This window comes from Ursus arctos, unplaced genomic scaffold, assembly GCF_023065955.2.
Source record: "Ursus arctos isolate Adak ecotype North America unplaced genomic scaffold, UrsArc2.0 scaffold_9, whole genome shotgun sequence".
Lineage (NCBI taxonomy): Eukaryota > Metazoa > Chordata > Mammalia > Carnivora > Ursidae > Ursus > Ursus arctos.
Window position 1 is genome coordinate 49,369,146 of NW_026623111.1, and position 25,313 is coordinate 49,394,458.

General features: G+C 31.5%; 1 protein-coding gene across 3 annotated transcripts in view; it reads right to left on the reverse strand.

Annotated features, from left to right (window-relative positions):
• Positions 1-25,313, reverse strand: part of TECRL (trans-2,3-enoyl-CoA reductase like) — a 106,356-nt gene that overhangs the window by 18,509 nt on the left and 62,534 nt on the right. For all 3 annotated transcript variants that reach the window (XM_057309782.1, XM_057309783.1, XM_026508976.4), the window contains 4 exons: positions 18,453-18,568; positions 14,137-14,242; positions 12,796-12,868; positions 8,916-8,959 (listed from right to left, as the gene is read on the reverse strand). In XM_057309782.1, coding sequence (XP_057165765.1) covers positions 8,916-8,959; positions 12,796-12,868; positions 14,137-14,242; positions 18,453-18,568 — 339 coding nt within the window. The remainder of the gene's footprint in view (positions 1-8,915; positions 8,960-12,795; positions 12,869-14,136; positions 14,243-18,452; positions 18,569-25,313) is intronic.

Consider the following 25,313-nt stretch of genomic DNA (forward strand, 5'->3'; position numbering starts at 1 on the left):
GTTGAGAGAAAAAAAAAATCAGCTATATCTATCTGTATGCTTAGAAATACTTAGTTTATCATCGAGTTAGCAAATCTATAATGGATTTTAAAGAGCATTTGTGAGTATTTTCAACTTTCACCTTAAGCACTGGCTTTAAAACTCTGAAGAATGAATGTGTCCAATATAGGTTAATTGACCTAGATAAAAGTGGTTGATATAATTTCCTCTTGGGTCAGAGCTGAGTAAGATTAGAAAATTCAGTCAGTGCTATAAAACTCAATATATGGTTTTATCACTGAATAAAATTTCAGAAGCACATTAAATGTGAAACACTGTAACATTTTCCAGTATGACTTACACATTTCTACTGGGTTGATTCTTCTCTAAATCAGATATCTTCATCTGGCACGTTAAATGTAAACACAACAATTTCATAAATAAAGTTTGAGGAAGTTGCTATCATTAGGTTTGATTTTTACATTACTTAAATGTTAAATTATCTTACATAGTAAAATATACAGATGTCTAGAAGAGACCCAACTTGCAGAGATCTACTTTTATATAATTTTTCTAATGATCATTCTTGCAAGCTTCAAGAAGTGAACATTCTCTACTTACATAAGTGAAAACAATGTGTCTATAGAATAAAATCTAGCGGCTCTTGGGTGGCTCAGTTAAGTTGTCTTCGGCTCACATCATGAACCCAGGATCCTGGGATTGAGTCCTGCATCCAGCTCCCTGCTCAGTGGGGAGTCTTCTTCTCCCTCTCCCCCTGCCCCCTGTCCATGCTCTCTCTCTCTTGCACTCCCTCTCTTAAATAAGTAAAATAAATCTTTAAAAAAATAATAATAAAATCTAAACACCCTAATACAGAATTTGTAGCCATCAAATAGTCAGGCTCTGTCACTTTGTCTTAGTAAAAATCTTTCGGTTTCCACAGTAAAAATAAGTAACATTTATTCTGTGATCTAATAGTATTTTTACAGGAATGAAAATTATCTATATTATTTCTGTATGTATCTGTTCTCCCCAAATATTTATATATGTTACTATTATTATTAATTATTGGCAGATATTAGTTTATAATTTGAGCAATGTAATGACCATTTCATTAATATAATTTAAAAAATTGAATCTGCTTAAATGTTTCTAACACTGATAATCAGGTTTGTTTTGAATTTCAGCTATTTTAATTTTCTCTATTTCAGATGATAATAATTATTATTATAAGTCATGCCTTATTTATTTTGTCTTACTATTTCAAGAATAAGGAAAATCTTAGATCATTATATAATTATGGAAAGTTTCATTGTGATATGTATCAACTAACTTCTTGAGAAGTTAGTCTGTACTCTAAAGGATAAAACACACGTGCATAGACATGCTATTTGATAATATAGGCCAATATTACACTCTTTTAGCATCATAAGTTTTATAACTTATGATGATATATCACTATGAAAGCATTATAAAAGTTTATTCTAATTCCTTATCTCTATTTTTTTTAATTAGGAAAGCCATTTATATACATTTCAATAAAAAATGGATAACGTGCATTGTGTTCCAGAATAAATATGTCCAATATGTTAATTATGGGTTTATCAGAAAATATATATACTAACCAATACTTTTTTCTTTAAGACTTTTTTTTAAGAGTAGTTTACAGTAAAATCAAGGGAAAGTTCCAGAGATTTTTCATATATCCCCTGCTCCTGAACATGCATAACTTTTCCCATTATCCATGTCCTCCACCAGACTGGTACATTTGTCATAGCTGATGAACCTACATTGACAGATTATAATCACCCAAAGTCCCCAGTTTACATTAGAGTTCACTCTTGGTGTTGTACATTCTGAGTTTGGACAAATGTATAATGTCTCATATCCATTATCCATTACGGTATCATACAGAGTATTTCACTGCCTAAAAATCCTCCGTACTCCTCTTGTTCATTCCTCTCTCCCCAACCCTTGCCAATCACTGATCTTCTTACTGTTTCCACAATTTTGTTTTTTTCAGACTGTCATATAGTTGGAATCATACAGTATTTAGACTTTTCAGAAGGGTTTCTTTTCCTGAGTAATATTCCTTTAAGCTTTCCCCATGTCTTCTCATGGCTTGATAGCTCATTACTTTTTAGCACTGAGTAATATTTCATTATCTGGATGTATCATAGTTTATTCATCTACTTTGCAACATCTTAGTTGCTCCCAAGTTTTGGCAATTATAAATAAAATTGTTGTAAACATCCATTTGTAGGGTTCTATGTAAATATAAGTTTCTAATTCCTTTGGGCAATACCCAGAAGCACAATTGCTGGATAATATGGTAAAGGTGTATTTAGGTTTGTAAGAAACTGCCAAACGTTTCCGAAAGTGACTAGATCATTTTGCACCCCCCCCCCACAGCAATGAATGAGAATTCCTGCTGTTCTACATCCTTATCTTCATTTGGTGTTGTCAGTGTGCTAGATTCTTGGCCATTCTAATAGGTTTGTAGTGCTATCTTATTTCAATTTGCATTTCCCCGATAGGATATGATTTGGAGCAGCTTTTAATATGCTTATTTGCTAGCTGTGTATCTTCTTTGGTAAGGTGTCAGTTAAGGTCTTTTGCCCATTTTTTAATTGAGCTGTTTGTTTTCTTATTCTTGCATTTTAAGAACACATTGTATATTTCAGAAAATGTTCTTTTATCAGATGTGTCTTTGCAAATGTTTTTCCTAGTCTATGCTTTCCTTCTTATTCTCTGACATCGTTCCTTGTGGACCAGAAGTTTTTAAGATGAATGAAGTCCAGCTTATCAATTATATCCTTCATGGATCATTATTTAGTATTTTATCTTAAAAGTCATTGTGGTACGTAAGTCATGTAGGTTTTCTCTTATGTCATCATCTAAGAGTTTTACGGTTTTGCATTTTGTGCTTTGGTCTGTGATCCATCTTGAGTTAATTCTTGTGAAAGGTATAAGTTCTATGTCTAGATTCATTTTTTTTTATGTATATATCTAGTTGCTCCAGTACCATTTATTATGATTTATTTGCTCTATTGTATTGTCTTTGCTCTAACCAATACATGTCACTTTTGAAAATGAGTAACTATAGGGTTCTAAATAAAATTCAGCTATTACATTTATATGATTGCAGGATATGAAAAATAAATTTTAGTAGTTATTTTATGAATTTATTGCATGAAACTAATATTTTATTGTATAAACTTGTTATACTTGCTATAGGAGATGATATTTTCACTCAATAAATTGTAACTCAAAGTATTTGATCTTGAAATTGATTTAGTGTTTAAAAATAGTCTATTTTATTTCTGTAGCCCATTTGATTACCGTAATTCTAGGTATACCTAATTTATTTTTTTCTAATCCATAGAGCTTTCATGAAATATCATATAACACAAGAATGTGCACATACAGTGCAAGACTATAGTCTAAAATATAGCACCATACAGTAAAATTTTAAAGATAAAGATACTTCATTAATACTGACTATTTTAAATTATTGTTAAAAACACACTTATGATGATTTTTTGAGAAATTATTTTTTATTAGCTTTCATACTATATATTTTAGCAATGATAATTTTTTTTTAAGATTTTATTTATTTATTCGACAGAGAGAGAGACAGCCAGCGAGAGAGGGAACACAAGCAGGGGAAGTGGGAGAGGAAGAAGCAGGCTCATAGCGGAGGAGCCTGATGTGGGGCTCGATCCCAGAACGCCGGGATCACGCCCTGAGCTGAAGGCAGACGCTTAACCGCTGTGCCACCCAGGCGCCCCAGCAATGATAATTTTTATCATTATATAGTAATGGCTGATTTTAATTTAAATTATTACTATTTTTAGGAGTATTAGCTGAAAAATAATGAAAATTAGAAAAAATTATAATAAAATAAATTTGCATTAATTTTATATTGTTAGGGACTCCTGGGTGGCTCTGCCAGTTAAGCATCTGCCTTCAGCTCAGGTCATGGTCTCAGGGCCCTGGGATCAAGTCCCACATTGGGCTCCTTGCTCAACAGGGAGCCTGCTTCTCCCTCTGCCTGCTGCTCCCACTGCTTGTGCTTGCGCTCGCTCTCTCTCTCTGGCAAATAAATAAATAAAATCTTTAAAAATAATTTTATATTATTATTTTTAAGACTAGTCTTCTAAACAAATTACTGAAGAAGCAGTACTCCAACCAAATTTAGGTATAAAAGTTGGTTCCTACCTATGTTATTATTTATCTTAGATACTCGAGGGGAAATGAGAGGAAACCAAATTGGCAAATGATAAGAAAACGTAGAGTGCTAAACTTTGTTTTAAGTCTTCAATAAAAAGTACTGTCAATCATTTTATTGGTGTCTATCAACAGTAGGCAAAATATCAGAAAAAACTCTCACAACCAAACCTGAGCATGCTGCCTGAGAATGAAAGCACTTACCTTTGGCACACTTTTCTTCCCTCATTTATCTCCTCCACAAATACCCAACATTTGAGCAGTTTCCTGGCCTTACTTCGGTTTCCTTAGCATGGCCCCACTCTCCTCCACCCTTGTTAAAAGCTGTGATATATTGTTCCCAGCATCCTCCCCCTAATCAAAAATGACTGTTCTGTGCCCAAGGTCCTTCTGGGTTCAATGTTACAAGAGAAGGTGTGACTGCTTGATAAGAGCATAATTTATTACTTCTCCAAGAATATTTGCATTTTAATAAAAAAAAACTTTAAATGAGTGGATAACTAATGGTGAGACTGAAGCCACAGAGGCAAAACCAGGGAGAAGAGTGATTTTCAGTACTTTGCAAACCATGTCTTATATGTTATTATTTATTTCTCTCATTTTCTATATTATTGAGGAAGTAAGAAATGCGAGGAAAATATTTCTTTTCTGGTGAAGTGATCAATGTATAAAGAATTCACAAATCATAAACTGTTTCTGGGGAGTAAAAATAAACAGGAAGAGTGGATAAAGAAAACAGGATTGTTATTTGTTAAATAACAAAATATTAAAAATTATAGACTGTATTTTGTTTTGCAATAGTGCTTTCATTCCTTTGTGGGTGGACTTGGGTTCAGAGAATGAGGAGAGATCATAGAAATATGAAGAGACTGGATTATTGTATATCACCACAATATTTCTAGCAGAAAAATTAAGATCTAAAAGTTGTGGTGAAAGATACTCTGATGTCTTTACAAATGTGCCTATATTTGATTCTACTCCTTTGATTTTTTCCCTTGTAGATTTTGTGATATCAGAACATACTTGAGGGAACAAAGTCATGTTGAAAGTCAGAAAGAACTTACAGCGGGGGAGGTGATTAAATACTTCTCAGAATATAGTATCTACATGACAAAATTCACCAAAATCAAAGATTTTCCACAAGGAATTATACCTCACTTTTGAATATGTTAGGTGTGCATTGTAAAGTGTGTTGTTTTGCTTACAATAGATTTTGCTTAGTATATTAGAAAGCTTAGAATTGCAATAGGAAAAAAAAACAAACAAACAAGAGGAGGGAGCAGAAGAGAAAATTATAATTGCTAATGGTTAGTCCACAAAATGGATGATTCATGCATGAGTAATTAAGAATTAACTATGACCATATTTCACACATTGTCATATATTATCTCCTAACCAGGTGATAATTTGGCTCTACACAACAGCAGAAGCAAAATTAACTTTAAATGGATAATGCTTTTTTTCTTATGTTAAGAGGGTACATATATCAACAAAATGAAGAACAGGAAGTTTTGCAAACATTAGCAAAAAAAATTAGCACTTTCAATTAAGATAGGCATTTTCTGATTAAACTTTATATTATACAAGATTGGCCTATGAATTTCCCCTCTTTTCCCTCTACATAATAATAAGTGATTATATTATATGCAGATAATCTTAATATAAAATAATTTTAAAAGCACTTGACTTAAACATAGGTGCTTTTCTTTCCAAACCATTTGCATATACGTTTCTTGTGATAAATGTGAAAGGCACACACTTAAGCATTCAGTTATTGTGAATGAAAAAGGAATTTAACCTTGAAATATAGAATTTTATGTTCACAATGATACAGTAGGCATCTTCAGTTTAGGTAATACATGTGCAAACTCAAATCATTTGTTGTTACATCCTGTATTAGAATCAGTTTCCTAAAATTTACATCTTAATATCATATTTTATTTGTGAAAATTAAATGTGTTTTGCCTACCTGGAACATTATTAAGAAGTTCAGGGCTAGCAGGACTTTTTAATTTGTCATCACAATTTATAATTTTAGGACCCTTCTGTCTCATTTCTTAATTTCTATGTGCAACAGAATTACATTCAAAATTTTGACTTTTACATAAGATTATTTCATATACTCAATACTATCCATAATTAAAAGCACAGGTTTTTCCTTTTATCTTAATTTAAGTCTATGATTGGAACAGTCAATGTTTGTTATGTGCTTAGAAATGTGGAATTAAAGTTACCACACTTACTTCTTGTCTGTATTGGATTTAGTCAATGCTACTATTTATCACTATTTGTTTATTTTGATACCTTGGCCCTTACAAGCCAGCAACTGTGATAAAATTTTATGACTTGCCTAATTCTCCTCCTTCTTATTTTTTCCCCACTTGAAATGTATAAAAAAGCATTGATTAATAAATCATGTGTGAAGATTAAATACTAGTAACTTAATTAGGAGGCAACATCTTTAAAAGTCATTTTTCATATATATTGCAAACCATTAGAATTTTGCTTGTTTTTAATTATGCCTCTTTTTCACTTAAAAAATATTATAACTGCTATGACAGTGTTTTAAAAAGCAATAACTTTTCTTAGAGTGCCTGGGTGGCACAGTCAGTTAAGCATCCATTCTTGGTTTCAGCTCAGGTTGTGGTCTCGGGATCATGATCTCCAGATTGTGATCTCAATATCATAAAATCGAGCCCCACGTCAGGCTCTGTGCTCAGGGCAGAGTCAGCTTAAGACTCTCTCTCCCTCTCCCTCTGCTCCCCCACCTCAAATAAATAAATAAATAAATCTTTTTAAAAAATTTTAAAAACTACAACTTTTCTTAAAAGTTTTCTTTTATACTAGAGCCATGGATTCACAGCTATACTACATTAGAGAAAAGGAAAGAAATCAAGAATATTAAATAGGAGATGTGTAAATATTTACACAAAAATAACAGAAAACAAGCTGCAAAAATGTATAGTGGCTAACATCATAAGGAGGAGAAAAATAAGAGAAATCAGATATAAATCTAAAATATATAAAAATAAAAACCAAATACGCGGTTATTGTTTTGTTTATCCACTAATTAATTCTTGCAGCTGCTCAAATTTACCGAGTAGTTAATATACAGAGATCATTTGACTTGGTACAACATGGGTTAACAATAAAGGCATCAAAATGAATAAATGGAAGCCTTGCTATTTATGAGTAATATGCACATGTGGAAAGTTAAAAGGTGGTGATATATCGACAATATATTTGCTTAAGAAATTATGAATAAATAAATGATTTTTGTTATTCATTCAAGCAAGGAATATTTCTTTTTTTTTTTTTTTAAAGATTTTACTTATTTGACAGAGATAGAGACAGCCAGCGAGGGAGGGAACACAAGCAGGGGGAGTGGGAGAGGAAGAAGCAGGCTTCCAGCAGAGGAGCCCGATGTGGGGCTCGATCCCACAACACCGGGATCACGCCCTGAGCTAAAGGCAAACGCTCAACCGCTGTGCCACCCAGGCGCCCCAGGAATGTTTCTATATGCACAAAACTAGGTGCTTAAAATATTAAAGCAGGACTTGCTCCTGCCACAGCTAACAAGTAGAGGATGTTATTAACTAACGTATTAATTAAAATCCCCCCCCACACACACACACACGGGTTCGCATGAGAGCTCCTGACAAAGTGTGTTATTTGTGCCTTGTATGAAATGGTGGGGTATAAGTTATTCAATACCAACTTCACAAAGGATATAGACTTAAATATGAATCAAGGAAACTTATCAATACATCAGGGACAGGAATCATGGTAGTTAATCTATCAAGGACAAGAATGAGGAAGAATATGAATAAAGAATAGAAGCAAGGGTTATTTTTTTTTTTTTGAAGATTTGATTTATTTATTTGGCAGAGAAAGAGACAGCCAGTAAGAGAGGGAACACAAGCAGGGGGAGTGGGAGAGGAGGAAGCAGGCTCCCAGTGGAGGAGCCTGATGCGGGGCTCGATCCCAGAACTCTGGGATCACGCCCTGAGCTGAAGGCAGGTGCTTAACAACTGAGCCACCCAGGCGCCCCAGAAGCAAGGGTTATATACGGTAGAATTATATGGTGTATGAAGCAAAATATGCGTTTAATGAAATAATGCATTTCAGAAATAATAAATACTCTGTTGTATTCAGATTGATGTGTACCTAATTCAAACAATGCATAGGTAAAGTTAAATAGAATAATCTAAATAACTGGATTAAAAACACTTAGAAAAGACCTGTCTTTCATTCAGAAAAACAGACTGTTTTCATTCAGAATAAGTTAAATTAACAATTACACCAAAAGGTTTTTTTAGATGTTCATCTATTAGACTCATAAAACTTTTTGCTCTTAGGGGTTTGTAAGTGTATAGACAATAGGAAAAATTACTAAGTATGATTTTTTTTCAAATTTTGCTAAATTTCAAATTATTCCAATCATCCTTCATAGATGAGTAGAACATTTTGATTAAAAGATTTAGAGAGCAAAAAAAAAAAAAAATTAGAAAGCTAAAAAAAAAATTAGAGAGCTAATGGCTTGATTTGGGGTAATTGTTAGACTTACTCCACTTAATATCATTAAGTATATAATATAAAAATAGATCATATTTTCTACCTGTGAAATCCTCAAATATAATTTGTTTTGCATTCTTAGTAGCACTACAATTAGAGCATGAATAGCAAGTAATATAAATAATACATACCAAAAAATTGATAGCAGATACTGTGACTTGCCGGTTTCCAAATGCTGAAAAATAGGAAATAAGATGTAATGCAAACATTCATATTTTGGATTGCCACACTATAAACATATTTGAAGCAATGTTTATTGGATATTACTATCCTCTGATCCAAAGCACGATGGTGTATGTAATTGACCCTTTGGGATAGTACATTTGCGATCTAAAGGGATGAAAATATTTTTGCTTTCAAATTTTCTAGTCACCTAATTATATTTAGAATACAGAAGGAATCTATTTTTAATTTGTATTATTAACTCTTTGAAGGCAGATTTAATCTTTCATTTGTCACCTTAACAGCACATCATATGGCATAATATATGATGGCACCAAATGATAGCTCTTGTTTTTTAATGTTTAACAACAAAAGAAACATGCTAATAAAAAAAACTATTTTTTAATTGATATTTTCTAATAGGTAATATTTTAAGTGTTTTTTTTATTTTTCATCTTAAAACAAGTATATGAGGTAAGTATTAATGTTCTCATCTTAAAGTAAAGAAAAATATAGGTTACATAAGTTCCCAAATAATATAGAATAAGGAATAAAATAGAATTTAAGACACTGTCCTAATGTTACCTTTTTCATGGTAGAGAAGGTGGGATATACAAAAGTACAAAAAATAAATTTTTCTGACAAGCTTATCATCTGTACTAAGAGTTGCATTTCTTTTTTCCACTTTTATGTGTGTGCACATATAAATTGTATTTATGTAAACACATACAAAATTATAATGTCTCACTTTAAATCTTGCATATTTTATAAGAATATTTTAAAGGTTTTTCTAATATTATTAAACATTCATTATAAAAACTATGACAACATCTACATCATAATGTATAATGTAGTTAGCTCTAAAAACATTAAATATTATCTAATTGCTGTGTAATTAGTGCTACTTTAATTTTATGTATGTTAAGTAATATTGCTTCAAACATCTTTCTTTATAAGTCTTTTATTGAAGTTCCAGTTCCATGGGCCAGAAATTTAAAGGATAATTTAGTCAAAAGTTATATAAGTATCTATGCATGGATATATGGAGATATATATATAGAGAGAGAGAGAGAGAGCGCACGCACATATATATATAAAATATGTAGCAGTATTGGAAGTTTTGTTTTTATGAAGTGCATATTTCTAAATATGAAATGAAATACATTAATACATTAATGGAGAAAATTTGAAAAAAAGATAAAAATGTAAAGGGAAATAAAATACATTAAAATCCCATTATCCATGGTAAATCAGTTACAACTCAGATTTTCCTTTGGAAATATACATATTTGTTATACACTTTTTACAGTATCTGATAGAATACTTTTATAAACACTTATTCCTTAATACTATATTTGCCATATAATTAAATATTCTTTAGCTAAAACAAAATATATATATTTTTTATTTATGCCTACTAGACAAAACTTCATTCATTCAACAATAGCTATTAGGAATGAGACAGGCACTGTACTGTGTGCTTGTGATAAAATCAATTATAAACTAAGCTAGAAGTAACTCTTATCTTAATAAAAATTACTGTCTGACAAGGAAACAAATAATAATCACAAGATAACAAAGGGAAGTCTGAAACCCTGATAAGTGTTACTAAGAAAGACCTATATAGTATTTAATGTAAGATCTAAAATGAAGGATTTATCAGGGAGATCAGGCAGTACTGAGTACATGGTTGAAATCTGATTTCTAAAATGAATAGATATTAACATAGACAAGAGAGGGGTTCAGAACATTTCATGTAGCAGGACAGTAAAGATATACCTTGCTTTCACTTTTTAATGAAAATAAATAATGATGTGATAAAAACAGGTACAGGGACAAAGAGTATAATTTTTAAAATATTTTTAGTGTTTATTTCCAAAAAGTAATGTCACAGAGAGTGTAATTTGAAACAAACTTTCCAGAAAAAAATTTTAGCCATCATTAAAACTTTCTGTAATTTTTTTAAAAGATTATATTTATTTATTTGTCAGAGAGAGAAAGACAAAGAGCACAAGCAGGGGGAGGGAGGGGCAGAGAGAGAAGCAGGATCCTCGCTAAGCAAGGAACCGGATACGGGGATACGGGACTTGATCCCAGGACCCTGGGATCATGACCTGAGCCGAAGGCAGAGGCTCAACCAACTGAGCCACCCAGGTGTCCCAAAACTTTCTGTAGTATTCTGTAGTACTTTTATAATTTTTATAATATTTCACATTTGGCAAGAAAAAAAGTTGTTTTTCTTTGATTGCTGCTGATACTAACATTTATGTGTTAAGTTTTCTGAACATATGCATGCCAGTTTGCAGTTAACAGAATATTCCTGCCATTGGGCAGTTTTCAATTACGATAATTGTTTCCTATGTACTTTTAAATATTTTCAAGAACTATGAAAAATGACGTCCTTAATGGTCTATGTGGTAGAAATACATAGTAATAATACTTTGTTTTTTTTTCAAATTAATGTGTGTGAATGTACAGATGCTATTAATTTTATGCAGTCAAATCTGTGGAGAATAGGACTCTACATTATATTTATTCACTTTCTTGTTGGAATCAGTATTGTAATCTGAAATATGTTTTCACAGAATTGGATCCTACTTCTATCTTATGCATTTAAGAGTCTTGCACACAGTAAAATTAGACTTGCAGGGCCTCGTTTTCCCAATCTCTAATTGGGAATATTAACACTTACATAATAATGTTTCTTATTACATAAGAAATATAAATTTTACAATTATTGACAAGCATTAAGTTTTCCATAAATATTTTGCATATGTTAATAACAATCAGCTTCTATTATTTTGTATCCGGTGTATGAATTTTTCAAAGGCTCCTCTTAAATATACTGTGGAGCAAAAATATCTGTCTGTTAATGCTTTAATATTAGTAGGTATATCTTTTGATAAAATATTTTTTAAAAAATGAGTTATATGATATTAAGAAATTTTCCCCTTCAATATTCATAGTTAATTTTTAGTATTTATTGAACATTGTAATGATTTACTTTTAGCATGCTCAACTAGTTTTGCTGATCTTAATAAAGATTCTGTTGTTGGTATTTCAAGCACAGATATTAAGATGGCTTAACATTTTATAAAATCTAAAATAAAGCTTGACTACTCCATTCATTTCCATTTCAAATTTTATAAACACCAGAAGTAGACTACAAAAAATAATTGTTAATTAAATGTGAAACCTCAACCCTTGTAGCACTAGAGCCTTGAGGGCTGCAGTAAAGGGTGTGAGGAGAGAAAAGTCCACAGCAAATAAATGAAATGGAATTCTTTGATGAGGACAGCTATTTTTCTCCACATTTAGGAACTGAGGATTTAGGTTTGGTACATTGTGCTTTCCACCAAATTGCTTCATCTGAGCCAATGGTCAAGACATTTAATAAAGTTATAAACAGAAAATAGTATGTTACAGAAACAAACTGCTTCCATTTTTTTCTTATTGAATTATATTTAATATAATAATTACATATTTATTGTTTATTTTAAGAATGCTGATAGCTGATTTTATGTGATTGTGTGACTATAAGGAATTTTTCTTTTTAATCTTCATCATTTCATTTTACTACCTGTCATTTTGAATGTTTACAATCAATTCATATTTTTGCTAGAGTTCCTATGGAGAGAAAATAAATCAAACTATGTCCGCCAAATTTGGTCTTTTAAGTCTACATAAAGGTTTAATGGAGTCTGATATGGAAGCTATTTAAAATTGACATTTTTTTCATTTTTTGCTTTTTTTAAGTGTGCCAGGTTGTTCATCATTTCTGTGTAGTTTGAAGAGAGTTTTGATGCTGGCAATTTAGTATGTGTTTAATTAGAAAGAAATCCTACATACATGGTGGTGTATACCGTGGGTGATTAATGTAGTAGGCAATCCAAGAAGTAAATCCCCAATAAAAGGCACAACCCTACAAATAAAACACAATAAAAGTTAGCAAATATATGTAAAATCTATCACGTCATTTGAAATCATCCCAGACACTTATATGCCACACTGCAGTTTTTTTTTTGTATGAAAAATGGTATGTCCTAAGCAAGATAAATGAAAGGCCTCCTCACCCAATAAAGTAGAATTTTACAAGTACCTATTTGATATCACTAAGGAAAGGCATTACTTTGTTCAACCCTTATTAATATAAATGGGTACTTAGGATATAAGGCAAATGTAACAATATATTTTAGAAATAATTTTCAAGAGTGGTCTTTGACGATCAAGTAATAAATATGAATGAAGTAATAAAATAATAAATGTATTACATAAAATATACTAATATTCATTTTCTAACAGTAAGTGAATAAAATAATGAATTATTTAATCTTTAGTAAAACATATCTTGATATATTATAAAGGTAAATGTCCTAGTTCGAAAGTCCTAGGCTATAATACTGATCTTTTACAGATATGATAAATTTTAATATCTTCCTCCAGAATAGAAGTTAGTCTAAATGATTTTTGAGGTTTCTAAGAATTTTGGAGTTTATGGTTTTATTACAATGACAACAATAGAAAGGCTTGTTGAAATTTTTACAAAACAGATATTTGCCAAAAAAGACAGGAAATTTTTAATAAGGAAATATTTCCTATAGAAAGTAAATTTTAAATTGGAAATTAAAATAAATTGGAATCAGAATTGGAAAACTGAATTGCAGCATATTATCCAATGTAACTTTCCACTTCAATATTTCATAAAACTTCCCATTTTCTTGACAGCTATTTGATGGGATGGTTATTAACTTCTGAATTCACCATTTTTTGGAAGAGCAAAGACAGTCATCACACTGACAACTGTCATAAATACAGGGTGTAATTTCATCATTGTTATCACACAGATGTATTTCTACAGGAGGGTTCATATATGACATCCCTCCTCCTCAAGCAACACTTAAAGAATCTGAATTCAATGCTAAGTATTTCCAAAATTAAAGGTGCCAGAGCATACAAGGCTTGTAAGAAAAGGACATTGGAAATCTTTTCTATAGGGTTATTGGTTGAACACAATTCCAGTGAAATAGGTCACTCAGGAAGTGGCATTTCAGGAGCCCATGTTTGGCTGACAAAGTTGAACAGAAAAATCTAAGCATGAGGAAAATAAACATGATTGCATCATTTTATGGATGACCCAATACACAAAATTTCTCAATAATAATTAAAATTATAAAACATATCAATCCCCACCTTTAGCAAATTTTTCAAAGGTGTATGTCCTGCAGAAACTTTATGAACAAATAAGGTTTCCAAGAGATAGCGGATATAGTGTATACAATGACAGAAGCAAGCCAAGCTAGAAAGAAAATAAAACATGAACATATTAAGTTCCCTTCCAAAGGTCTGGCTTGCCTTACATGTAAGACATTTTTTGTTAGTTTACTACAATACTATATTTATTAGGAAATGTTTCCAATAATCAAAACACTAATGCTTATTTTAAAATTTTTATTCTAGAAATTTTCTAAATTTATTTCACAGTAACAGTACTGTCACAACAGTCTATAAATTTACTTCTGATGACAATTAAAATATTTTACAATACCAGTCATAATCTATATGGTCACACCTACCCCAGGAATACATAATAATTATAAATGTAGCCATATCAAAATGGCTCATGAACGAAGCAGAAAATGCACAAGTTTTTTTCTTTTGTATACTGATACACAATGTTACATTAATTTCATGTGCATAACATGGTGATTTAACAAGTTTTACATTATCCTATGTTCCCCACAACTGTACCTGTCATCTATCATCACACAGTGCTATTTAAATATCATTGACTGTATTCTTTATGCCATGCCTTTTACTCCTGTAATGTATTTATTCCATAGCTGGAAGCCTGTATCTCCCATTCCCTTTTACCCACTTTGCCTGATCCCTCACTCTTCTCCTCTCTGCCATTGGAGACAACATGGATGGACCTAGAGGGTATTATGCTAAGTGAAATAAGTCAGATTGAGAAAGACAAATGCCATATGATTTCACACATGCGGAATCTAAAAAAAAAAGAAGAAACACACAAAGAAACAGAACCAGACCTATAAATACAGAGAACAAACTGAGTGATGCCAGAGGGGAAAATTTACAAGTTTTAAAAATACCCAAAATCAAGTTAGAATTCATTTGACATTTTATAGTATTCAGAATAACTGTCCTGTAGCAAGAACCATACATTGAAATGGTTTGAATTTCATTATTTATGGAGTCAGTACAGCTTCTGTTTTGTTTAGTTTGTTTTATGTTTGGGTTTTGCCTGCCTAACAAATTGTAATGTTTTGTTTGTCTCTTTGTGTGTTTGTTTCTGGTTCTGTTTTTCTAATTGAGCAACTCCTGTTGCCATTTACAAAACTATTGTTTTAAAAGTAAATGTCAGACATTATTTACAGAAGTTTATTTTCTTGATTTTGCTTAAAATATATTTGTTTCAGATATGATTTATAGAAGTACATTTTCTTGCTTGTTCTTAAAATACATTTCTGTTAAAATCTGTACTGAGGGGCACCTGGGTGGCTCAGTCGTTAAGCGTCTGCCTCAGGCTAGGCATGATCCCAGGGTCCTGGGATCGAGCCCCACATTGGGCTCCCTGCCCTGCTGGCAGCCTGCTTCTTCCTCTCCCACTCCCCCTGCTTGTGTTCCCTCTCTTGCTAGCTGTCTCTCTCTCTGTCAAATAAATAAATAAATAAAATCTTTAAAAAATAATAAAATAAAAAAGTAAAATCTGTACTGATTTTGTTAAAAATACAAAATTTCAAAAACTGTGGTTGCTATTCAGAAAAACCAATATGGATCAAAAATTGCACATTAAGCCAATGAAGTTTGAACATAAAAATCAGTATATCATATAGTCTATGTACAATCAAACATTGAGTCTCTATAGGAATTTATTTTAACAAAATGAATTAATGATTTCTGGTTAATAATAATAGTGACTTTAGGGAAAACAAACACAAACCAGTCTGCCTAAGTCATCAGGGAACTTATTATTATTCATTAATTCATAAAAAATGTAAGCGTGCACGTATTAGGGGAAAGACATATTCTATGTGTGTCTAAATAATAGACAAATTCTGTGAGAAATGGGAGAATAAAGTGTGGATATCCAGGAGCAGAGCTTTCTAGATACTAAGACAAGCAAAAGGAAAGGTTCTGACTTAGGAGAAGGTTTAAGCCTTGTAGGTTTAAAGGACTGATAAGGGAATCAGTATCTCTCCTACCCTGTCGGATCTTTGTAGGAGTATATACTTGGGTGACAAAATTTTCCACTTTGTAAGAAAACATAAAGTAAAGTTATGCCCAGCTATATAACAGAGCACTAAATGAGAAATTTTAGTTCATGCTATGATTAAATTAGTTCACTTATTTTTCTGATGTTATACGAGCTTAGTACATACAACCGTATCTTACTATTTGGATATATGTCACTTTGCACAGTATTGGTAACTCACTTACCATGTTTGATTTTATTCCAAAGTATTTCTATTTAATTATGGTTGACTTCCCTTCAAATATCAACTTCTTCTCTGTGCAGTGTTAAACTAATTGAACATCCATAAGTAGGTTTAGGTCCAATTCTTTTTTCCAATCATAATATTAAAAAATATCCCTTATCACATATGTTTCAAGATAGGAGGACTATGGAATAAAACACAGTCTTGGGGTGCCTGGGTGGCTCAGTTGGTTAAGTATTTGCCTTCCAATCAGGTCATGGTCTCAGAGTCCTGGGTTTGAGCCCAGGGGGCTCCTTGCTCAGCGGGGAGTCTGCTTCTCCCTCTATGTCTACCCCTCCCCCCCAGCTCATGCTCTCTCTCTCAAATAAATAAAATATTTAAAAAAGAAAGGGAGAGAAAGAAAGGGAAAGAAAGAAAGAAAGAGAGAGAGAGAGAGAGAAAGAAAGAAAGAAAGAAAGAAAGAAAGAAAGAAAGAAAGAAAGAGAGAAAGAAAGAAAGAAAGAAGAGAAAAGAAAGAAAGAAAAAGAAAATACAGTCTCAATTCCAGGTTTTTGTTGTGGAAGAATATGAAGGCAATGTTCAGATAAAATGCTGAAGCTATAAGAGGTTTTGCTAATAACGGACTTTGAATTGCAGAGGGCACATAGAAGAATTTCAGGAATTGGGAAGGACTCAATGAAAGCAATATAGAGGACTGTGGAGTTTATTGAGGTGTATGAGAGAAGAAGGATGGCTTGAAAGTATGGAGTTAATGATGTGGGGCACCTAAACAGGGATGTAAGTGTCCAAATAGATGTTATCTTCTTTCATTCAAGGCAGGTAGTCCAACTGTGTGCACTGTGTGTAGGAAAGGTTTCTAGGACTGCTTTTCCATCCCTGATGATGCAGTTAGAAGTCCTTAGGGAGGTGGCCTCAGCCTCAGTGCAAGTGGTTCACTTGATTCCTATGACGGGAGAGACCTTGACACTTTTGAGTATGTATCCTCTGAACTACTGTTGATTGAATAAAGTTCAGTGATTGAACTCGATTGGTTTCAGGAAGCTGTGGACCCCCTTTCACTACTTGATGGGGATGGAGGTAATGTAGGGAATACCGCCTTAGTTCCAGTGTGCAGAGTTTCCTAAGAGATCCAAAGAATTTTGTGGTAGTTGAGTCACATATAGATCTAAGCCAGCAGAAAAATACTTTTGATTCTGTGAAATGATTCAAAACCATTTTGGAGAATTAACATTAGAGTATGGGGCAACTGGACATCGCATTTGAAATGTTATCTTCTTAACTTTGAGAAATGGTAACCACCCATCCTAAAATTGGGTTGCCTTGGAAGCCGTATGATTATTTTATAGATCTCTGCTAGACACTCAAATTTCACAAGCAGTTTGTGTGTTTGTGTGTATCTGCTCTGAAATGATTTCATACAAACTTAACATATTTGCTATTTTGGAACATCGTGGTGCAAACTTTTACACTTAGATGTTATCAAACATGCTGCGTTTGTGTTTAAGAATAGTAACCAACTGTCAGTCAATTCCCTTAGAATTACACTAGGAAAAAAAAAGTGCCCTTTTTTTTTTCATGCTGTGTTATATATCTAGTACCTGTTGTATGCTGGTCTTAAATATGAGTACAATTACATTGTCTTTACGAACACTTTACCCCAGACTTTCTAAACAAATTGGTCATTTCCTTATTCTCTCACTAGAGAGAAAAATAGCAATGTTCTACTAGGCCCTGAACAACTTGCCCATCATCCCTAAGAACCAGTTTCCCCTTGCCTCGCTCTGCTTCTGCCATACTAGCTTTCTTTTTGCTCCTACAAAGCATTATGAACAAAACATTATGAACTTATATTACTCGACTTTAAGGTACACTTAATAGTTCCTTATATGTAAATTTGCAAGTTGGTGTGTATACATTATTTAAAGTTACTTAAAATATATTTTCTTAAATGTAATTCACTTTAATTTGGTTTATAAACAAAATTTAAAATTATATCTTTGTTCGAGTTTATCTCCTCCTTAATCTATAGGTACTATATGTATTACTTACTGTACCACTGGGTGGCGTAATCTTCTAGAACTCTCTTTTATGTCATATATGTATGGGATCCTCAAATAAAAGAGGAGATATATCAGCAGAGGTCCTGTGTATTCAACCAAAAATACCTGAAAATAAGAAGGTGATTTAAATCAAAAAATAAATTTTTGTAGATATTATTAAGATTTACATACAAACATAATAAGCATGTCTACAGACTTAGCCTACTGAATGAACTGGTAAAATGGACACATAGCATTATCTCGTCTTTAAAATGAATTACACTGAGTGCTAATAGAATTCACAAGAAGTCTTCCTTGCAAGAACTAGCCAAGACTTAAGGAAAAGACAATTATAAATGGTGAATTTAAAATAAAAATAAATATGGAAACTAATGTAATGATTTCTTATAAATAGTACACAGGAGTTTGTATTTATCTAACCAAACTATTATAAACGCATTTCTTTGTGTCTCCCCAGCCCCATACACCCTCCAGCTATAATGTGAACTGTTCCTACCACTGAATGGAATTGGGCTACAGTGACTTTTTTCTTTTTTCTTTTTTTTTTTTAATTTACATGGCCGGGTCATCTTGATTTGACACTGATTCAAACTGAAATAATTTATTTCTCTCTTCTGGAAATTTTAGACTTTAACTCTTGTGAGTCTGAGTAGGTAGTTAAAAGGATTGCCTTCTGAATTCTGGAGCTGGGAGTCAACCATATATGGGGAAAGATATCTGATCTATAGAGATATGATCATAAGATTTGGAAAGATAATTGGAAACAGTGCTGTTTGATTGATTATTCACTAGCTGACTGGCTTTCTGATTGTTTTCTAAATCTTATGACTGTCCGTTATTTAGTTTTGTTTTGATGCTAAAACCAGGTTAAAGTCACTCTAGAATTCAAACAGAGAAAGGGAAATAATTTACCTCTGAGTGTTCAGAGAGAAAGAATACAGACATGACAATGAAAAACTCAACTGCCATTACTGCTTTGCTTTGGTCTTGGCCAATTTCATCATTTTCTAAGAAAGAAAACTTAAAGTTGCACATGTTTTACTCATATATGCAGGTGTGCACATTGATTAGAAATTATGTTCTTATTTCTCATGAGAACTTTATATAACTACATGGTTAGAATATATGATATATATGCATGTTTTATAAATATAATTATATCAGTGTGTGTATATATACATGCATGTATGAACTTTTATACATGTAGGTTTCTTAAGGTATACTTTTTCCATTTAACAGTATTGATCATCCCATTAGCCATAAAAGACTTTTATATGAGGGCAAATATGCAACATCTGGTAAAGTCATGTAAAGCAACTTTTTTACTGCTAAACTATATTAATTTATGGCATACAACATGCCTGATTATTCACATGTAAAGAAAAAAGTGTTTACCACTTTTGAATGTCTGATAACAGACTTTAGTTAATATTCCAGAATAATTATTTTATTACCACAAAAAGTTTAAAATATTTATTTCTATGCCATCTAATCTAGTCAAGTTAATTTTGAGCAAATTCTCTAGTAATATATCAGTAATGAAAAATGTTATGAACAATAGTTAACCTTGACCACATGTCACTCTTTATTAAGTTAATAAAAATGCTATCATAGATATGAAGTTTCTTTGGATCAGGAAATTAAACTACAGTCTTATCTCCATCATATCCTAAAAATAAGTCAGGAGAACCTGTTGGCTTCCAGTAATATGTTCAAGGCCCAATATTTTATCACAAATATTGTTTATGCTGAAACATGGGGGTTAAAACAGTACTAAGGTAAGAAGGCTATATCCTGACCTGAAAACAGTAAAGAATGATAAGAAATAACTTTTGGACAATGCATCTTTCAAAAAAAAAAGTCTATTTGGGTGCAAATAGAAAAAAAAGGGAGAGAAATGATTTATTAAACCTAGAAAGTAATCAGAAAATAGTTTTAGAATAAATAAAAACAAGGACCAGACAGACAAATAGTAGTAAGACACACTTCTGAAAAAGGAATTTTTCTTCTACTAAAAAGGAACAAATCCAAAACCAAAGCCAAGTAAACAAACAAATATGCCGGTTATAAGCCCTAGTAAATCAGATGAATTTGCAAAAACTAAGAAGTCCATTATAAACCAAAAGTTTAGTAGAAATTATATATTCAAAATAAGAAGATATATTATTTTCTTACTTTGAAGATATATATGTATATGTGTCTGTGTGTGCATATATATATATAAAATATATATACTACTTTAAAATTCAAACTTATGTCCAATATGAAATTATTTTCACACTTTTCCTTTATAGAATGTTCACTGTATTAAACTAATGTGCTGCTTTAAATGTTAAATTTAAACTGATACTAGGTATAGGATACTAGGCATCCTGGGTAACTGAGATTTTTTTTGAAACTTTTGGGGACTATTCAACTTGGGATATGTCTAAATTGAAAAAGGAAGAAGACAATAAGAAGTTTTAGAAATATAAATTGAAACACACTGCTGCAATTGTTGGGAACTGGTTAGAATCTTGTGCTTAGACTGTGCTTAATGCATTTCATCCTTTCTCGAAAAAAAGAAAACTTTTTAGTGCTATTATTATTGGGATGGTGTTGGCTTTACTTCTTTTTTAAAATTGCAATTGACAGTTGAAAACAAAATAAATTGCATATTTCACAATTGTTGAAAATACCAACAAAATAAAGTAGTACCATCCTTAATCTTCTAATGATGGGAGAGCTATTAAAATTATGAGAACATTTCTCAATAGTATATTACTTTGTACTGAATGAGAACTATTAAAGCTAATATAATACTAAAAAATTTTTGTTTTATTTTTATTTAACAATTATATGAATAACATATAATGGAGAATTTTATTCTAGGTTATTCAAACCATTGTAATGAGATCAGCAAGAAAAATTGATCAAAATGCTTTTTAGGATTCAAAGAGCTACTGAGTCATTGAGAATTGGAAAGTCAGGATTTTTAGGACAGGACTCTAGAATAGTGATTGACTCTAGGATTTGAAGTCTGAGAGCATCCTGAGAAGAAAACTAAATCTTTTGAGGGTGCCTGAGAATGGAGGGACAAAATTGTTGGTTCACATCTTTTAAAGACAGAAATGGCCTTATAAAATCTGCAGGATTTGGGTTAAGATCTAGAGCCATGATGAAGCAGAATTAGATCTGTCTTTACAGGTACCAAAGTTCAGTCTGAAATCATTTCAGTCATCAATTGAATTAAGATGACCTGGGCCAAATAACATCATTAGTCCATCTACAGGATGATAAATCAGTTTGAAAAGAGATAACATGATCCTAGGCCTCATGTTATCTTTACAAGTTGTTCATATGTATTTTCCTGTACTAGGTCAGAAATATAAATGTATAACAGGAGTAAAGATATTGTAATCAAATCCAAAAGAAATAGCAGACATTCAAAAGAGATAAACAAAAGATCCACATAGTAGAATTATCAGACACATACATTTAAAAAATGATCTTGTATATATTCAAAGAAATAAAAAACAAGGTTGAGTATTTCAGCAGGTATTTGAAACCTCTCTGAAGAAAAATATGGAAATGTAATATGAATCCCAGGAGGAGAATACAAAGAGAATAAAGGAAAACCAAATGTTAAAGAGATTATGAAAATTTTTGAAATTAAATATTTATACCAAGCAGTAGACTCAGATAACACTCTAAACCCAAAGCAGGATAAATAGAAACATAATTGTAACTGTGTGCATCATATTCAAACAGTGATAATCAAACAAAAGACAAATTTAATATAAGCCAGAGAAAAGACACATTATTTCAAAAGAGCATAGTGGACTTTTCAACAGAAACATGGGAGTCAAAAATCAAAATAATGAAATTTTGTAAAGTGAAGACAAAAATAACTGCCAATATGGAATTATTTTTTTCCACAAAAAAATTCTTCCGAAATAGTTAAATATATTTTAGGATGAACTGACTGAGTTGAGAAATTCATCAATGGCAGAACTAGAATAAATCACCAAAGATGTTCTTCAGGAAGAATGATAATGATCACAGATATAAGCTCAGCATTAAAAGAAATAACTAAATTAGAGTGAAAATGATAAATCTAAATAAATATTAGCCATATAAAATTATACTAGTGGATTTTTACTTAACAGTACCTAGAAAATTAAAATATAGCACAATAGAAGATTAGTCAGGAAGAGATTAAATATCATAAAGTCATTCAATTATCTATGAAGTATCTTCACATCAGTAAACCTAAATTAAACAATTTCTTTTAGTGTTCAATATTTTAAAGATGCACATAATCTCTTCAGTAACCAGGAGAGTTGGTAAAAAAGAAGATATTCTAGCCAAAATAACCAAGAGGCTAATAGAAAATAAAATATGACAATTAATTCCAAATGGGGAAAGAAAATAGAAACAAAACAAAAGAATTGTAGACCACAGGAAACAAATTGAAAGAAAATACTAAGCCTGGTGATAAAATTAGATATTTCTTTACAATAAAAATAGACTACGATTAAAATGTAAAACATAAAAAACTGTCAAATTATTAGAAGAAAACATAGGAGAAAACTCCCAGATTTACACAGCAAGGCAAAGGATTCTTACATATGACAGCAAAGACAAAAATCCTTAAAACATTGGCAACTTAAACTGCATTAAAATTGAAAACTTTTTGCACACACACAAAAAAAGAAAACCACAAATCTCATTAAGAGAATGAAAAGACAAGCTAAAACTGAGAGGAAATATTTGCAAACCACTTATCAGACAAAACTCTTTATCAAGAATATAAAAGGTACTCTTAAAACTCAACAGTGTGTACCAGATAAATAAAACCTTATGTTCATACAAATACCTACACACAGATTGATAACAGCTTTATTTATTGTGAAATACTGAAAGGAACCCAAATGCCTGTCAGGGGGGCGAATGGATAAACAAACTACTACTTTCATATAACCAAATACTACTCACCAATAAAAGGAACTGAGTATTGATACATGCAACAACCAGGATGAATCCCAAAGGCACTGTACTTAGAGAAAATTAAACATCAATCTCAAAAAAAAAAAAAAAAGAAAGAAAAAACCATGAAAAAAAACCTGTCTAATTCTGTTTATAGCGTTTGCCACATGACAAAAATATAGAAATCAAGAACAGATTGGTGGTTGCCCCAGGATAAGGAAAGGAGTGTATAAATATAGAGATTAATATGAGAGAGTTCCTTTGTGCGAATGGAACAATTCTGTATCTGATTGCAGTGGTAAGTACCTGAATCTTTGCAAGGGATAAATTGCATAGAACTATAGGACACACAGGAATGAACATAAAAGTGGTGAAAAGTGAACCAAATCTTTAATTAATAGGATCTATATAATGAGGATTATTATATTAACCCTCTATCCTGTCTTTCAGTAAGTTCAATGAGGCAAATATTTTCTCAATATTCTGTGACAGCACACTCTTATTTGGTGAAAAATATTATTAAAATATTATTTTTGACTTTGCTAAAGAGATTGTCTCTATAAAAACAAAAAACAAACAAAAAACCCAACCCTATGATACTGCTTTTATTATAGAAACACATTTTAATATTTTATAAATGTACAAGAATGTTACGAGTGGTAAATATTGCTTTTTTTGTATAATTTAGCAGATATAAAGTGGGTGTGATTGCACTGTAATGTGTATATTTTTAGCATTTAATAGGACTGACTCATTTGGAGCAAAAGATTGTGTGAACCATGGGGTTGATTTAAAAATATTCACCCTTTTTCCAGAGTTCTCTTTGTCACCTAAATGACTTTCCTTTCAAAAAAAGCTATAATTTTGTAGTACAATTGTCCTAGAATTCCACCTTAGCACTTTCTCTGCTCAGTGCTTATCCAGATGATGCAGCTGGAATTTCTAATGAACTCACCATTAATGCCACTCGTCATGACAAAACTTCTGTAGACAGAATTCCCTTTTCATCATAAATGTGGACAAAGACTATGAATATTTTAACCTTTGAAGATCAGAATGTGCTTGTCTAAAATCTTCTTTAGTAAAGGTCTGTTGATATCACATTTAAGTATTAAACCCTTTGCTTACATAATGCATGCATTAATAGGCTGTTTTATAAATATTATATTTCACAAGAATTCAGAATATTCTAACCTCAGTTTTTTTGTGCAACAAATTAGTACTCAAAAGCTCAACCAAGGAACTTCAAAAACTAAGGCAACTATTTAACCAATAACACTAAAATATAAATAATGAACTAAACATAGGAAGATAATATATATTAAAGATTGTCAGAAAAGTAAAAGATATGACATTTTAGTAAATGTGAACCTGAGTTTCTCTGTTTGAGAATTAAATAATAATGAATAAATAGTCCTGTGCTTGCCTTATTTTAAAAATTGAGTGTTTACAGGGAAAACTTAAAGCACTGTGTCTGATAATGTTGATTGTTAATGATGGCAAAAAGGAAAGCTATCTTAATATAGAAAATATTAAAAGTGCAATAGAATGTAATTGGAAAAACTTTAAAATTCTAGAAAATATAAATAAAATAATTGAATTGAAAATAGAATGCACTATTCTTTGTATATCAGTGTCAAAATTATTTATCAAATTAACTCTTTGTCATAAAATATCACGTAGTATTTCATCTTGCTCTTAAAGCTATTCCATCTATCTATTCCATAACTCATGAATAGTTCAATGCATGCTTGAACTAGTGTCAAGTATGTTCTCTGTATCTTAGTCCTCCGTGTCTTTTAATGCAGTCTTCATTCTTCTAATGCCATTGGATTCAGTTGCCGCAACTTTGAAAGCTCCTCCTTCAAGAAAAGCCAAAAGT